An 18,690-nucleotide genomic window follows, 5' to 3' on the forward strand; every position below is an offset into this window, starting at 1 on the left:
TCTGAAGTATCTTGCATATTAGAAAATTATTATCAAATTTTTGATTTTATATAAGAATGGAAACTATTAAATGAATTCTTAGTCCAATGTCTGAGCCCCTGTATTGGGGTCATTTCATACGACTTAAATTAACAAAAATAGTTATTATATCTTTTTAATTTTACTAGCCACTCTTTGTAAATTTTATATAATCATCATGACTAAAAATTAAATGCGGAATAGATAGCGCAACATACGTCGCATAGTGGTAAAAGAATGAATTAGCGATTATTGAATACTTTTTTTGTAATATTTTCGGAATGTTGCTGTAACATTGCTAAAGTTATAGTGTAAAATAATGTCTTTGCAATATGTCTGCAACATTAAACTGCAATATGCAATATTACAATGTTGCAGCAATGTTGTTGCAAGCTTCAGTGCTGTATGGGCAGTACGAATACGGAACGGATAAGTGTAAATGGACCTTAATATACTGGCACTGATTTCGCGTCTGGCGTGGCGCGAAGATGCGATCGAGAACAGACTCTTTTGTCCCACGCGCACATGTATGCGTGTTCTTTGTTTACGCGCGCATTCCGCGGGGCCTGTCACGCGTCACGCGTGGTGCGGCCGCGCGTCTCGTCGCATCGCGCTATGTCATTACATTCGCGTCGTCGCTCCGCGACAACTTATCTGCATCATAAAGTCTACCACTTTAGTTTGGCCTACATATCCCGCGACGCGTCTCCCCGCCTTCTTCCCCGATAGCCGAAGTAGTGACACATCGTCGAGATAACAGTGTCAGCGGCGCGAGATGAAGCAAGATTTTGCCCGGAGCTCTTCGCGAAGCGAATGCGGTGCTCGTTAAAACGCGCGATAATCGATTCACTTTAAGGTGCCTTTACATGGCAGCGTCGAGCATCTGCGCAGAAAATTGCGCAGAATCTAATTTCAGCCTAGAATCTATCTCGTTTAAATTATGCGCATTTTTCTGCGCAGACGCTCGACGCTTAACGCTGCCATGTAAAGGCACCTTTACGATCGGCAATCTCTGATGTTGCGACGGAGATATATGTATTTAACACATTGATTGAAAAAAAAATTCATGTATTATTTATTTATGAGAAACATATTTATGAAGAGAGAAAGAGAAGGAGAAAAAAATTGTTAGTTAAACAATAATTATCTTTTTTGTGATAACTAGAAATACTAATATAATATTGAATATTGCTAGAGATATAGCTCGAAAATAAATTATTTTAATCTTATATCCAGAATTTAAAAAAAATTTTTTAAATTCTTTCGGCATTAAAATCTCTTTTAATCGATGCATAGAGCATATTTATAATTTTTTTTTGCGACAATTCTTGACACTCGTAAAAATTGCATGGAAGAATCAATGTAATAATTAAATATCTACGCGTTTATATACCTCTCTATCGGAGATCTCACTAAAAAAAGTGCAAATCTCTCTCATCGGTAGCCCATTGTGCACGAAAGGTAAACAGATGAAATCTATTATTTCACGCGTCTCGTTGCTTAATAGCACAGAGAGCCGGCACATCGCGATAAGCTAGTTAAAATACAAAAATCAAGATAACGCTGGAACACAGCACAACTTTTATACGATTGCGTAATAACGACGACGCATAAATTGAATACAAACACTCCATCGGATTTACACTTAAGTTAAAACTCACCGATAAACATCGCAACAAATAACATTAATCTTTATACTGCAATTGTATATGTTCGGATAAATTGTTTGAACATTGAGAGAGAGAGAGAGAGATAAAAAAAGCGAAAGATACTTACCCGGAATAACAGAAACATGGAGTGTATAATAAACAACTTGATATATCTCGTGATATAAGATAATATATATACTCGTGTAAAAAATATTCTGAAAAAATATAGGATAGCTTTATGTAATTTGAGAACATATTTAAATTCTATAAGTAATATTGGAAATACTAAAGTACATCCAGAAACTTCATCGATGCGAATCACGTTGAACAGTGTTATTTAAATCGAAACGAGATATTCAGAGATTATTGAGCCACCGTTAATTAGGCGATCATTCGCGCGTGTAATTGGGTGAAATAAAAAGCACGCTCACAATTCCGCGTGGAGAGCTACAATTAATTCAAGGACACACGCTATAATGAGACACATCGTTCGTCGGAATTCGCGATAATCGCGCGTCCGCCACGGGTTAAACGCGCACGCGCGCGCGCGCGCGCTTATTTGTAACTCTATACGGATATATCGACGCGATCGCGGCCTCGCATTTTTCTCCATCACGGTGTCGGATCGTTTTCTTTAAGGAGATCTAGATGCGCGGAGTTCTAGCTTCTAAAGCGGCACTCCGAACAACCTTCGCCCGGAGGCGATCCATTTTCATCGGATTTCGCGGAATCTCGCACGCGGAATTGCGTTTCATGCGCGTTGGATTCGCGACAACTGGCTTTCAGCAGTCGATACATTGTGAAATGCATTGTACACTGTTGGAAAACATGCCGGTTAAAATTTTTGTGTTAAATATTCAACGCATTCATATGTTAATTTAAGGATATTTTGACTGTACAATAATAGCAAGAACCTATAAAAAATTTAAAAAAAAAATGTTTCTTACATTTATATTGTTTCAAAAATCAAATAAATAAATCCGAATTATAAAGAGAATTAAAGTGTCACAAAATAATATGATTTTTAACGTCTTCGTAAAAGAAAATAGTTGTAATTAATATTTTTCCTAATTTATAAACAAAGAAAAAGAGTAATTTGCAGAAAGAGAGAGAGAGAGAGATAGATAATATTTTTCTATAATAAATAAAGATAAATAAATTTTTATTAAATAATTGTGAAACGAGTAAATGGATTTAAATCAAATTTTGCAGAAATATTTATTAAAGTTTACTTAATATATGCGAATATTTTTATTTTGTTGGCAATATTTTTTTCTTGTCAAATTTGTCGATAAGTGCTACAATACGCGATTTTCCAAGAAAATCAATACTAACTTTAAACTTAAATAATTCCCGAACCATTAAGAGGTTTTGCATAGTTATAAAAAAAAAAAAAAAAAATAGTAGAACAATCCACGAAATTTTCATGCTTCTGCCAATATGGCACATATATCCTTAACATATTGCTATTGCGTTAATTGAACTCAAATGTTAAATTATTAACTGAAAAAAAGATGTTAAAATAACAATAATGTGCATATTTTTAATTTTACACAATAGATATGTTTTGTATTATTAGTGACAGAATCTATCTGTTAAAATTTACAAAAAAAAAGGTTGATTTTATTCTAAAATAGGAGTGAGAGTGACTACAAATCGCCAATAACATTTTTCCACGTTAACTTTATCATTCAAAATATGTTGATTTTACACAAAATTGATTACAAATTACTGCGAAGTTCGCATTCATTTTGTATTAAAATATTAACATAATATTAGTGTCACAATTTAACATATCCATATCACGTTAAATTAACACAAAAATTTATGGGCCATTTGCAATATATGTTTTTAAGCCAAATTTTCTAACAGTATATAAATTTATTTACTCACGCAACAAAACGATTTAGGTAAAAGTTGGACAATTAAATTGGACGCGTGTTTCGACGAGTACAAATTCTTGAGAATATTTTATATTTATGCTACATGTTAGAATACGCATTTGAAGCCGTAAATACGAGATTTGCGGAATTTCATATATCCATAAATGTGTCTCGAATTTCCCATTAACTCATTGTTGCCTCAAACCTTTCGATCCTATTCGGATCTGTCATTTTATCTTATCGAATTTATCTATTCGACTTGTATCGAAAAAAAATATTTTTTAATATTCCAAAATCATATTTATTTATAAAATCTATTTTTTTATTAACCATACATATTCAATATATTCTAGTTACTAAATTTGGCGCTAAGTCAAAAACAACTTGTCAAGACCTCCTCGCTGCTGCGCCTTTTGTTTCTTCGCCACGTGGCGAAACGCGCTCCGAGAATTCTCGGCGATAAAGCGAAATCCGTTCCACATACCGCGGCGCCGCAAGTCTCCCTGTACGTTCTTTCAGGAAAACGATAACCGTCGACGATCAGTGTATCGTCCTGCGGAGTACAGGGAGAGAAATATCGCAATTACATGGAAAATCTATAAATATATAGCGCATCCGTTGCGCGCGAAACGCACCTTTAACGTTCGTGAAACGGCGATGCGCGTTTAAAATCCATGAGCTTGAATGCCGCGAATAAACACGGTATACAAGGTATTCTTGTAGGCATTGGTAAATCGGCGAATAACGGGATCCACTATCGCTGCTCGTTATTCCAAGAAATTTTATTTTTCCAGAATTTTAATTTGATATTCGTGGGGAGATCTTCGATACATGTAATATCGACGCGATTAATTTCTCGAAAAATTTAAGGCGTGTCTTGAAACACCCTGTACGCGCAACGAAGATATGGGAAGCAATTTATAATCTTATCTCGTCTCGTCGTATGTTCGAACTCGCGCCGCGACGGCTTCGTCTCGTCGCTTCAAACCCTTGTCCCGATAGATAAGTTATTATATACCATTTTTGACTTCGCGCGAAATCTAATTCCTGATTATTAACTACATGCATGAGAGAGAGAGAGAGAGAGAGAGAGGCAAGTCCAAGATGTTCCATTTCCGGAATAACTCATCCCGTCTCTCAAAACTCTTGCGATATAAAATGTTTTCATTATCTTGCGTACTATACGAAAGCAATTTAAATTCAATGCGAGTCAATGATACTGTCGAGACGATTGCTAATTAGTAATAAATGTAATGTCAATAATAAGATATATCTGCATTAATGAATTAAAGAAAATATGATTTTCCGAAACTATATTTCTTTTATTTCTTTCAAATATTCAGCATTAATCAATTATGATAATGATCAGCTGTTTCGCGTATCAATTATAAAAATAACTGATTATTCATATTTGACGGTATTTCAAATAAAAATTTATTTTCTTGTATATAAATAAACTGTCGGCTCTAAATTCTTCCGAAAGATAACGCTGACATTTCTTCGCGTACATAAATTACATTCACAGTACATTTAATTGCGTAATCAATCATCTCAATAATCGAAACCATCAAGCAATGATCGAAGGTCAACTCCCGTTGAATATATTCGAGAATCATCGGCAGCAAGACGCTCGCGTGTTGAATACTTAAAATCTGTATTCATTTACATTTATTTGTGTAATGACGTTTCTACGTACTCCTTGTTTTTATTTTCTTGATATTATTTGGCAATATTTCTTTTGTAATATATCGATTGTTAAGTGACATCGCATGATATAACGGGATCAACAACTTCGTGCCATATTACGCTTTCCATTTTTTCTGAAAAACATAATTATTCAGAAATATAAATACAATATGTTTCAACCCATACAGCACTGAAGCTTGCAACAACATTGCTGCAACATTGCAATATTGCATATTGCAGTTTAATGTTGCAGAAATATTGCAAAGACATTATTTTACAATATAACTTTAGCAATGTTACAGCAACATTCCGAAAATATTACCAAAAAAGTATTCGATAATCGCTAGTTCATTCGTTTACCGCTATGCAACGCATGTTGTTCTATCTATACCGCATTTAATTTTTAGTCACGATGATTATATAAAGTTTACAAAGAGCGGCAAGTAAAATTAAAAAGATATAATAACTATTTTGATTAGTTTAAGTCGTATGATGTGACCTCAATACAGGGGCGGAGACATTGGACTAAGAATTCTTTTAATAATTTCTATTCTTATATAAAATCAAAAATTTGATAATAATTTTCTAATATGTAAGATACTTCAGATTTTAATAAATAAATTTTGAGATTATATAAAGACAAGAGAGATGTGAAAAAACTCGTTTTATGCGTAAATCCACCACAATCTTTTTGCATCCGTGGATATCTGAATATTTCGGATACAAAGAAATTGTGAATTTACATAATTGTAAATTGAGTTTTTTCTTATTTCTCTTAGATATTCTCTGTCACTGAAGAAAATCGAATGTGTACTGAAAAATTTACCTTTTATAATTTCGTTATTATTATAATACAGAAAATCTATATACACGCTAGATCCTGACTTTTATAGGCCAATTTCTTATTATTTTTTTCATATGTTAAGGATATTATGTCGATACATAAAGCATTATTGCATATATATTATATTGCTATCTTGCTGCAATATTATATTGCAATTTTTCTGTAGGCGGACATTTTACTGTTGCTGCCATATCATAACAACGTTGCAGTAACATTTTGCAATGTTTCTGCAATGTTGCAATCTTGCAGAAAAATATTGCTGCAATGTTGTTGCAATCTTGCGGTGCTGTATGGGAAGTATTTATCACACATATTTTCAACTTTTAATAAAATTATTCTCAATCGTATATTATTATTTTCAACGTAATATATTATTGTTGCTATTATTTGTATTATTGCTTTAAATTTGCAAAGTACAGTGAATAAAATTGTATAGAAAATAATATGATATATAATTGAAAAATCATCGTTTTAGAAATATTTTAATTGTAATAATTTTTTAAATGGATATGTATTACAAAAAATTCATCAAGTCTATATCCGCGGATTAAAGTAAATGGAACAAACGCGTAATACTGGTCTAGCGTAACGACATGTCGTAAACACGTTACAACGTTTCTTTTTATCCAAACAAACCAGCCGCTTCGAGATACGCGCCGTCCATTTAGCTCTTACATTCCACCAAAGCCAAGGTAAATGGAAGGAAAAAAGGAGAGGGAAAAAGGAGAGAGAAAGGCAGAAAAAAAGGAAACATCGCTCGCGCCTCCTCTTCGTCGACAATCGTCCCCGACCTGGCACCAAGGTTAGGTCTGGTCCCCCTTCTCTCTTCGCGTGCCCCTTCCACGATCCGGTCGGCGTAATCGCCGCAATACTCACAATCGCGAAGCTTAATTAAAGATCGATCAACTCGAGAAATGGATCGCGAAAAATTACGAGACGCATTTGCGTCTGTATTTTGTATTGCGAGTATATTTACACGGATGTCAATATTGCGTCAATGCTCATGCAATATAGCTACGGTTTTATTGCTTGTTGAAAATAACATGTCTTTTATGAAACTTCTCTGGTCTTCTCCTCGACTAATTTTTCATTGATTGTCTAAAGCGATTCGCGCGTTCGTTTTCGCTTGAAAAATGCAATCGATGTAAAGGACGCAGATCAACGGAACATCAGCTCGTTCGCTTTTCCCCTTGCGATAAGGCGCATTCAATAACGGACTAAAGCGTGCGCTGATAACGACCGTGATAACGATGCCGATAACGCGAGCGATATCTTCCGCGCGCGCGCGAGCCTAAACGGCGCCTCCTCTGAATTTTTATCTTCTTTAACTTAAACTACGTGAAAAATATGGCAGAATTGCGCATCGCAATTTGCTTCCCCTGATATAAAGCCGTCAGTTATTAATAATATCATATAATATTAGTAACAAAATCGACAGTATAAAACGACAGATTCTGTAAAGTAGCGAAAAATAATCTTGCAAATACGGTAATAATCGATTATTAATTTAAAACATGTCATATTATCATATATAAAATATATAGCTCGGATTTTTCTCTCAATTCCTCTTGATTTGACGCAGAATAACTATTCTATAGATTCTTTTTTATTTATTTTTTCATTTTTTTTATTTTTATTTTTATTATTATTATTATTATTATTATTATTATTTTCTTTTTTTTATGCCGAGTAATTCTTCCTGCTTTCTTCGACGATTAATGATTATTGTTCACTCATTGTCAGGTATATTGGTACTTGAGTTGGGGTTATATTTTTCACCATGCATTCCGAGCTCGGCCTAATTTATGCTGCATCTTATCGATTCGTATCCGCGATTATTAATGCGGCTTCTTATCATCACCTTCCTCCGGATTACATAAAACCTTGCGATTTCTAGAGCTCGCGCATCTTTATGTTTCACACGCTCGTAAGTGTCCTTCCGACTAAGAATAACGCAAATTATTAATGGCTAAGCCCGCGATAATCACGCACACGTGTCTCCCAAGACTACAAAATCCAAAAGCTGATGGATAATTTTCTTAAGCAATAAGAGAATAGCGTTCTCCTCTTGCGATATTTTAATTCCAATTAACCTGACTCGTACTTTTTATGCTATTTTCCTTTCAAAGTATATTTGCTTGTTAAATAAGGCTAATTGTAAATGCACAAATGCAAAATCTAAGAAAATATTACAATATGTATATATATATTATCGAAAACTAAATATTTTACGAAATATTTTATTTTTTATATCAAAATATGGCAGATTAAAATATAAAATAATTCAAAAAATACTTAATGAAAAAATACTTTATGGTATTATAGTGTTTTGGAAAGCTCTCGAGATAAGCTACAAGAATATGTAATGAAAAATAGGAGGTTCCATTTAAAACATTCAAAGTGATTTTTATATGACCTTGACGGTGCTATTCAAGGTCAAACTAATATTATTATATAATGCGCCATTTAGAGCTCTACAACTTTTGCATGAAAGATTTTTCACGAAAATGCGTTGCTACCTCAACAAACTGCTGATACGGGTGCTCTGTTACACCCTGTATATACCGCATGCCGCAGGTAACGATTTCCGCGATTCTCTTTACTTTGCAATCGTGAGAAACTTTTCTCCTTTTACACCTGCGTATGAAACTAATTATTATCTTGAATATCGGTGAAAGTCTTATATTGCGTCTTAAAATTGTTCGTTTATTTACGAAAAGAATAATAATACTCAAATTGGAATATTTAAAAAAATATATATGCTTTTCATTATCGTATAATCTTATAAATGTATTACCGTTAGGTAAATAAAAGTAATTTCGAATCCATTTATGAGTTGCAAAATAAATTAATGATCGAGCAAAAGTAAAAGAGATAATTAAAGCATTGGCAAATAGGGTTGTAAGTATTATATTATAGAGTTACTGATATTATTTAAAAAACAATATTCTGATAGATTCATCAAGTAGATAAGAGACCATTAAACCTATATTTATCTTTCATAAAATAATATTGTATATGTATACATAATATTATATGTATAAGCATACACAAATAATATTTTTTATTATAAAGATACAATTAATCATTGCAAAGTTCAATCAAAACAATTATTTGCTAATAATTTTGTTTCAATATTTTCGTTTTACTTCTAATTTGAAACGCGATGACTATCTTATTGGAAGGAAAACAAAACTCAGATTTTTAAAAAGAAATTCCCAGAACGAAAGGTCGTTCCAATAACTAGAGCATTTTTAAAACTACACACTACTACTCGCAGATTTTAATTTGTACCGAGAACTTTCTCAATTGAGCCAATTAATCAATTACAATAATTAATGCTGACAAGGGGAGAAAGGGAATGTAACCATTCTATACTTGAATTCATCTTCTCTTTTACTCCTTTATCCCCATCACATTCTCTAGAGTGAAAATGATGCAATATGAAAATGATATATTTATTAATCTAATATTTTTTCGCAAAAATGATTCTCTTATGAAAAATAGAAAATCATATATTGTATATTAAAGCGCATGAGGTGATTACGATAATTAGAGCCCCCTGTTTGAAAGGTCGTTTCTGAAGACATTTTTGACGAGGAACACGGGAAAAATAGTAAAAAAAATTTCCGACCAATAGTTTTCGAGATATGTCACTTTAAAATATTGGACATGACAATAAAACTTTATAAAAACAGACCCAACGATGTTGACCTTGACATATGTTGTCAAGATCATGATCCTGAGTAACTTTTCTGTATAACTTAATTGGCGGTCTCTTATAATTTTTGAGATATTTAAAGTTAAAGTTTAATCCGAAACGAAAATTTCGTTTGGGTTATATCTAATTTATTTACCTAAACGTTACCTAACCTAACGTAACCCATACCAAATTTTAGTTTTAAATCAGAAATAGGTTTGGGTTAGGTTATATCGTTCGGAAGTGGAGCCCCCCCGTAGGGGAGGGAGACGGTACCCACTGTGTCCACGCATATACTTTACAACGCGAAGCGAGGTCCACCCTATAATTGTTGTGTTGGTGGATTGGGTTAGATTCGAAACGAAAATTTGGTTTAGGTTATTCTAGCACGATTCTAAGCTACACATTGAAGATACTCGCAACAGTGATCTTCACAACATATGTCAAAGTCAAAGTCATTGGGTCCGTTTTGTAACGTTTTATTATCGTCCAATACTTTAAAGTGATATATCTCGAAAACTATCGATCGGAAAATGTTTTTACTATTTTTCTCGTGTTTCTCTTCAAAAATGCTTTCAGAAACGACCTTTCAAATAAAGGGCCGTAGTTATCGTAATCGTGCCAAGCGCATTTGAGAATTTAATCTTATAATACTTATAAGCTATGCAGAAAATTGACAAGGACTGAGAAATGAATTATTATTGCTAAGACTATCATCAAGGATATAAAAGAAAATCACACAACTTGATCACATTTAATATATATATATATATTGAAATTTTATTTTCGTATTTCTCTCATTCAAAAATAAAATTATTCGTAAAAAAAGATTTCTTCGCTCTGTCGGTAGACAATATATAACATATATATATATATAATATTATTACATTTTATATATATTTATAGCAATATATTTATATACTCTCATGTATAATGTTATACATAATTCTACGGCGCGCGCGTGTGTGAGTGTATGTGTATGTTCTTATCTTTCTTTACGGGCGTCGTTAACCACCGCACAACACCTCGCCACGCGATATTATACTCTAATGGGGGTTTTTCTCGCTTACTGACTAAATCACATGTGGTTTTCATTACTTTCATACGTTTTTTTTTGTTTTTTTTTTGGCGCCACCGCTTTCCTCGCTCAGAGGAAGATGCATGCCCTTGAAAAAATGTCGCTCGCACGATTAACTCGAGGAAATAAAGGCACGCCGTGTATGCGAATGTCTGATTCGTACTCGCGAGTCTGTTTCATTCAGATGAAGATCTTCTATCATATTTAACGCTAAATACGCGACAATACGAACGAGAAAATTGATCTTAGAATTTTACAATTTAATCCTGTATCTTACATCTCGCGACACTCTTTGTACATATTTTACAATCTTCCAAATCCCAAAATACTCATAATTATGTCAAAATGTTGGAACATAATATCTAAGATAAAATTTTTATTGCATCGATCGCAAAGAATAAAATGTTAAAATATACAAATATGCGAAGTGAAGACGCGCGCGTTTCATCTTCGGTTTTGCTTCTCTTTCTCTCTATCTCATCCTTGTACCAAGACTTCGTTCAATCTGATCGAGTACTCTACGAGCCCGAGATTCTGTGATCAGAGTATGAAGCGACAATCGCGCGCCATTACGACAAATAGATACAAAGAGCGTGAAACCAAGCGAGAGGAAACAGCGCGCATTTAATCCACCGTTACTCGCTACTATAATATTCTTATTATGTATAGTATAAGTATTTGTAATAATTCAATGATTCAATTTTTTTTCCATAAAATATACAAAAATGTTAAATGTTTTATACATTATATATAAAAAAAAATTTTTTTTAAAGAATTCTTATCTCTCCATGATATCTATGCGAATTGTTTTCTGTATCACGTGATTCAATTTTTTTCGCACAAAATACTGATAGATTAACATAGTGATTGTGGCGAGTATCGGAAAATTAATTTTCAGAAATAAATACATTTTCACATTCTCGAGTTACGTGTTAATGTTTAAAAAAAAGTACAGAGAGAAGGAGAACGAGGTCGACGGCGTCCTCTTCCTCCTTCTCGAATCGATAAAATCGTACGTTTTAAAGTATAAAAGGTCGATCGCGATCTCCGTCGCGAAGAGAGTCAATTCGCTTATCGTTAGCGCTTTTAATTAATTAATTTGATTGAAGCTCCATTGTCCCATCAAAAAAGCTCTATATGAGACGAGCATCGTATTTAAAAAAAGGAATTTTTCATATTTAGAAATCTATCGTTCGTTTGCGATCGTCTATTCCAAGATGATCGCCGAAAATTAATTTCGGCGAAATACATTTCCTCTTATGTCGAAGACATGACCCGCGGATAAATCGATAGGTGTGGTCCGCGTCGCGTTCATATGCCACGCACACCGAGTAGATTACACGCCGATGTTACGCAACGTCCGCACGAAGAAAAATACGTTTTTCATGTGTCGACAAAGACTTTTTATACAATTCCTCGCTTTAATCGAACGTCGATTTTATTCGTCGTACGATTTTAAAATATCTCTTCCTGCAAAAATGAAACATGACAAATATATTTATTTTCTTATACAAGGTGGTCCCGAACGTTCCAGCCAGATTTTGAAATCTTATAGAAAATTTAATTCTGAACAAACAATTTCCCATAAACATAGGTCGAAAAATGCTATCTTAAGAAGTTATCGTTCAAAAACCTCTGAAATCGTGATTATTTTACACATTTTTCCAAATATCATGGAAAATGTGCGTCTTTTAACAAAAAGTACCGAAACAAATGTTGTAGAAAATTAAATTATCTTTTAAATGAGATTAAAATGATTGTCGTACGTTCCATAGTTTTTGATATAACAAGTTTCAAACGTACAAAAAGTGCTTTCCGTAAAGCGACTAGATCAGTCATTATTCGATACCGAAAGTGTATTGGAGCTAGAGGGGGGGGGGGGGGACATTTTGAGAACAGTTAGTTTTTTCACGTCTTTATTCATTTTCTACTATTACGTGCTATTTTAGTTTTAAAAAAATTTATTTTATTTTCATAAAAGAAAAAGATTTTTATTTTTTATTTTTATCGTTTTTTTCAAGAAATTTATTAAGTTTCATTTTCTTTTTATTTCATTTCCTTTTCACCTTTTGCTCTTCCTTTGCATCGGAAGTTTTTGAACGATAACTTCTTAAGGAAGCATTTTTCGACCTATGTTTATAGGAAATTTTTTCTTCAAAATTAAATTTCCTATAAGATTTCAAAGTCTGGTTGGAACGTTCGGGGCCACCCTGTATATACACGTATATATATATATAATATAAGATAATTTTGCGCTGATAATTCGCGAATAGACGATTCAAATAATTCGAAAATTCTCCCATACACAATGTTACATGGACATTATTTGCGAAGAATTGCGCAACAGCCCGGCTGATATAGCGCGTAATCGCGATTTTTCCCCGTCCACTCGTCGAGTATTTTTCTTCGCGATTGCGCGCGATCCATCTCATACAGATAATACGCAAAACGGAGGTAAAATTGCTTTGTTATTGCTCGCTTATTACTACAAAGTGTCTCGCTTTAATCTTTCCGCTCGTTATACGATCCAAAAAGTTCTTCGGAGAGCTTCGTGATACATTTCAAAGATAACACGTGTTAACGATCTTTATTCAAGAACCTTTCTCAGATTGCAAATAATTTTATCGAGAATCAAACGGAGAGATTACGCTGGACATCCGGTATACAATTCCCAAAGTTATAAAGGGGAAGTTTTTTTTTTTTTTATTGCGAATATCGAACCGTGTCGCGATAACGATAACTTGCGAGCATCTTCGGACCTAAGCCTACAATCTTGGTATTAAAATATACGGCTTCATATGTTACTAATGTATGAATGTACGAAGATGGCGAATGTGTATTCGAGCAATGCGGATGTCTCTCATCCCGATATGATGACCAATGTCGCAGAAAATCGACGTTGCTCGGTCGCGACGTTTCCCGACGTAGCTTGCGACACGTGGTGAACGCGGTCCTGCCTACCATTGTGTATACTTCGGAGCTGTATATGTGTACGTGTGCATGCATGCATGTATGTATGTGTGTGTGTGTGTTTGTGTATTTAGTATGCGGCTACGCGCATACGCATTGCGCGCAAGTTATAAGGGCATACTGGACAAGACTAGATGCACATATGACGAAATGGAGTTCTACGCGACGCGGTCGCGCAGAAAAATCAAGGAGAACGTGAGACTCGCTGGCTTAATAGCTAAGGGAAAGATTTTCCCGGGCATCCCGGAGAGTCGTGCGGAACCGATTTTACTTGTCATGGTGATACTGACGACGTATATGGATCCTCTCCAAGGAGACGAGGAGCCGCACCAGCGGACGAATTTCATATATATATATACAGGCAAAATTAATTTTGTTCGATTTTGTATGCGGCTTAATTCATAATAGATTCATCGAAACATCTTCTTTTGAGTTGTATCGACGGCAAAAACTATAAGTGAAATATCTATATTTATAGTTATATATAAATTAAAAAATCTTTTACCGCGAGCCTATATCATGTCCATCCTTCTTGTTCAGGATGATGATCCTTCGACAAGTTCAGCACGACTGGCAACGAACGACTGCTCCCGGACACTATTCTATTTGTACAGCCTTAATAGCGTTAGTTGTTTGAAAAGCGGGGTTCAAAAACGAGGTCATTTCGATGCAATCCAATTAATGCATTGTTGGCGAAACGACGAGGCACGTCGGAAAAATATCGAAGAATCGGACAATATTAATAATCGGATGCACGGGCGAGGTTACAATGAACGCGTCTTCTGACGATACTTTTCTTAATACGCACTCTATACAGATATATTACATGTATCTTTATTTAAATAAACTTTTAAATCGATTAATTAAAAATATTTATGGAATATACAAAAACAATTTTTTTACATATTTTTACACTTGTAACAATCTAAAATTTTTTACATATATGTATATATTATATATATATATATATATATATATATATATATATATATATATATATATATTTGATACAAAAATCGCGTCTCTTGATATATACATTTTATATATAACTTCCTTCTTTTTAATCCCCTCAAAAATATGTTATAATGCTTTGTTTTATCGTTCAAAATACAATTTGCATAATAGAGAATCATATAAAAGAAATGATTAGTGTTAAAATTAAAAATCATGTATAATATTTAAAAAAACAGACACGTATTGATCAATAAACTAAACTCATTCTTATAGAATTGCTCAATTGTCATTGATCGATTCTGTCGTCCGATACGTTTGGAACACGCGTCATTATAACATACCGCCCTAATACACGTTCTTGTGCAGTTACAATACAGCACCGTACTCCTTAGAATTAATTTGTCAATTTGTATGCACCAAAGTATGTAGAAGTTTCCAAAACTAGCGGAATGCTCGAGTCTCTCGAAGGTGCATTCGGTACAAGGCAAACATGATCTCCCGGTTTGATTGCGTTTATCACAAGTAGTGCGTTGCACGATTCTCAGTGTAATCGCGCCAAAATAGGTAAGATCTCTCTTTCTGATTGATCCAAGAGTTATGTATCCAAGTTGAGAGAAGAGCGATAAGAAACGCGATCGAGATCATCGATATTCGACAAAATATACAATCCTCGCAGCTTGCACGAGGCGTTTTACTTTTACAAAGTGTCATCGTGATTCGAGAATCCCTCAGTGTAAAATACACCTCGCGCTTAATATTCGAGACTCCGATCGCATCTCCTATCAAGGAAATTTGGAAAATTGACTTATGTCACTCGCAAAGCGAACGCCTCGTATCGAAATTTACAATTCATAGTCGACGCGAGATCGCGAGTCTGCAAGAATATCGGCGCTGTCGTTCAGTGCCAAGAGAGAAAGAAAGGAGTTATTTTACAAATTATCATCAAGGTAGATAAGATATTTGCATAATGCGATCGAACGAGGGGATCGATTACGTTCTAAAAATACAAAGGGGTATACGAAAATCGTGAAAATTGGGACTTCTCCGATAACAACGGGAGGAGTAAAAGAATTTCCATCTCCGGTAGAAAGATTCGTATCTCCCGCCGTTTCTCGCGCGTTCTCTAAAATGGCTGTCGCGAGATACTCTCCCCTCTCTCGCGCGATCTCCCTCTTTCTCGCGCGCGTATACACGCTCTCTCTTTCGCTCTCTCATACATAGACTCTCTCGCTCTTTCTTCCTCTCATACATGACACACGCACGCACGTACGCATTCGTCGAGCGTGTTCGTGCGCATAGAGTCTCTCGCGTGCGCAAAACACGCACGCGCGCACGCCCGCCACTCTTCTCTAAAAGCATTCTTTACGTTTCACGTCTATACGAAGGCACTCCTTCCTCCTTCTCCCGCTCCGCCTGCTGCTTGCTGTCGCGCGATGGTATCTCCTCCCAGTCATGTCACAAAAGAATTAAGACAACTGTAAACGTGGTAGACCATAGTCTGACTTCGTTCCTCCTTCTCTTTCTTTTACGAAGATTCTTTCCGGAATGGCAATGGAGACACTCTGTTTTTTTTTTTAAAGATAGCGTTTCCTCTCTGTGTGTGTGTGTGTGTGTGTGTGTGTGTGTGTGTGTGTGTGTGTGTGTGTGTGTGTGTGTGTGTGTGTGTCCCAAACTTTTCCATTAGCAATATCAGCAGACAGAGATAGACTTTGCTTTTCGTAGAACTGTTTAGTTCCTTTCTCATATTAAAAGAAAGGAATCTATTCTACATTTTGTTGAGGTTGAAATAAAGAGAGAGAGAACATTTTCATATGCAAAATATAGGCCCGTATCCACATAATGGAAATTCTTCCCGATTACAGTGGCGGAAGAGCGAATCCGAATGACGATTAACAGCTGTTGAGAAAGTTCAATGTCCGTTCCTTTGGTGGAACTATGAAAGGCAAGATGACGATGAAGAGCACCAAATAGCGAATCCAGCGAGAGAGTGATCGAAAAACTAGAGCGAGCATTAACGTTCGCAGTTTCATCCCTAGAGGGGGATTGAGAGACTTCAGTATTGGCCAGGCACGATGTGACAGCCGGCATTCACGTGGTCCATAACCTGCTCCTTGAGTCGGCACACGTGTTCTTTGAGCTTGTGCACGATGTTACTTAGCTCGCTGTTCTCGCCCTTGAGCAGTTTGACCTTGTCCTCGAGCCTGGAGATGCGCTCGAGTTTGCGCCTTCGGCACTTGGAGGCGGCCACGCGATTCCTCTGTCGTTTCCTCTCCAGCTTAATCTTCTCTTGGTTCTCCATATCAATCGGCGACATCGGCGGTGTGCTGGATACGCTCGGTACCGTCTGCGGCTCGTCCTTCACCTGCAACAGGTTCGGATTGCTCATGGTGGATTCTGTGCTCTGCACGCTACTAGGCGGTTCCAGGGTTGTATAAGTCGCGCCGTGCATGCTACCAGGTTCCTGCGAACTGTCGGAGTGATGTAGCTCGTTGAGCGCGTCGACGAAGCCGCGCGCGTACAGTTCCTGAGCCTCGGTGACCGTTTTAGGGAACAGAATTTGGGTGGTAGGCGTTGGGAGACCGGTGACCAGACTATCGGACTGTGTCATGATGAACTTTTCTAGCTCCGGCGAGGCCAGCTTCAACATATTGAGATCCGGCGAGCTCAGGATCGGCGTGACGTTGTTGAGCGCGGGTGGCAGCGGGCCCAATCGCGGCCTCTTCGCCTGAGGTCCCTGCCTCTGGCAACCGTTCAGATCGAGCGTGAGGTTCCGCTTAAGCTGGCCCATGCTGCTCTCGCGACCATTCATCGCGCCATAAACGCTCGCGTCCTCGTAGAACGTCGGCTCCATCGTCAGGCTTCGCACCATGGATACCGCCGGACTGATAAACTAGTCGCTCGATGGAATACCGAAGGTTCTCCCTCGTCAACGAACGTCGCTTTTCGCCTCCGGAGCGAGCGGTCTACGCGGCTCGCTTATCGGATCCAAAGAGCTACCAACGAAATGCTTTCTTGCAGTTTCCGTATATCCAAAACTTCCTACTCTTCAGTACATATATTTAAATATGTACACGTTATTTTCAACTACACATAAGTATAGACGATGATGTATCTATCTTTTTCTTGTTTCTGCTCTTTTTTTTTCTTTCGCTCTTTCTCTCTCTCTCTCTCTCTCTCTCTCTCTCTCTCTCTCTCTCTCTTACTGTCTACGTCAACTCTTGCAAACACTTTGCTCCGCGCTGCGGCGATTATATAACCGCGCGCGCGACCATACGCAAAAAAAAATCCAGCAACGGTGATTGGGGGGTCTCCTTGTACTTCACGAGCACGTTTCGCGACACTCGGTATATCGCGCACAACTACCAACGGCACTTGGTTGATCTCGAATGGACGTAGAGGACACGTCGGTATCTGACGTTTGGTGACGATTCACCGCGGTAACAACAAGCACCACCGTGCACGAGGTAGCCGACTACCGCCCGTTACGGCTGTCAACATAACAATGACTCACGGCGACGCGACGGACCGGGCGGTGCGCGTGTGCCGTCTCTCTGTTGCGGAATGCAGAGATCGCGACGATCGTTGCGCGAGCAAAGGCGTATTTACCCGTGTACGACGATGGCTCGACAACTTGTGAACACCCAACTAAACGTACTCGCTTATATCCCATGAGTCACGTCGGCCGAAAATAGAGACGTCGTCATCGCTCGCGTCGCCGATTGGTCGCCGATGAGGTTACCCGGAGCGTTCTATTGGCCGGACGATCGGCGCTGCTAGGAAATGGTGTGCGCATGCGTACCGTCGGGCGTCCGCGCCGCTGGAGGGAGCGTTTGAACGTCGGCATCACAGGATTAAGGTGCGATTACACCGAATGAAATTTCGGAACAGCTGCTCGATGCATCGGTGCC

At 36.7% G+C, this 18,690-nt stretch overlaps 1 protein-coding gene across 1 annotated transcript; it reads right to left on the minus strand.

The window, feature by feature from the left end:
- Positions 1 to 10,528: 10,528 nt before the first annotated feature.
- Positions 10,529 to 18,422, minus strand: Jra (Jun-related antigen). Its single transcript, XM_070293246.1, has one exon. The coding sequence runs from the start codon at positions 17,649 to 17,651 to the stop codon at positions 16,836 to 16,838; it is 816 nt and encodes a 271-aa protein (XP_070149347.1). The 5' UTR covers positions 17,652 to 18,422; the 3' UTR covers positions 10,529 to 16,835.
- Positions 18,423 to 18,690: the final 268 nt, after the last annotated feature.

Source organism: Polyergus mexicanus, unplaced genomic scaffold (assembly GCF_030449975.1).
Source record: "Polyergus mexicanus isolate NDT 795.1 unplaced genomic scaffold, iyPolMexi1.0 SCAF_3, whole genome shotgun sequence".
In the NCBI taxonomy this organism is placed as follows: Eukaryota; Metazoa; Arthropoda; class Insecta; order Hymenoptera; family Formicidae; genus Polyergus; species Polyergus mexicanus.

Bases quoted from the DNA above. Each gene is read 5' to 3' on its own strand.
- Jra (XM_070293246.1), bottom strand. From the start codon at position 17,651: ATGGTGCGAAGCCTGACGATGGAGCCGACGTTCTACGAGGACGCGAGC.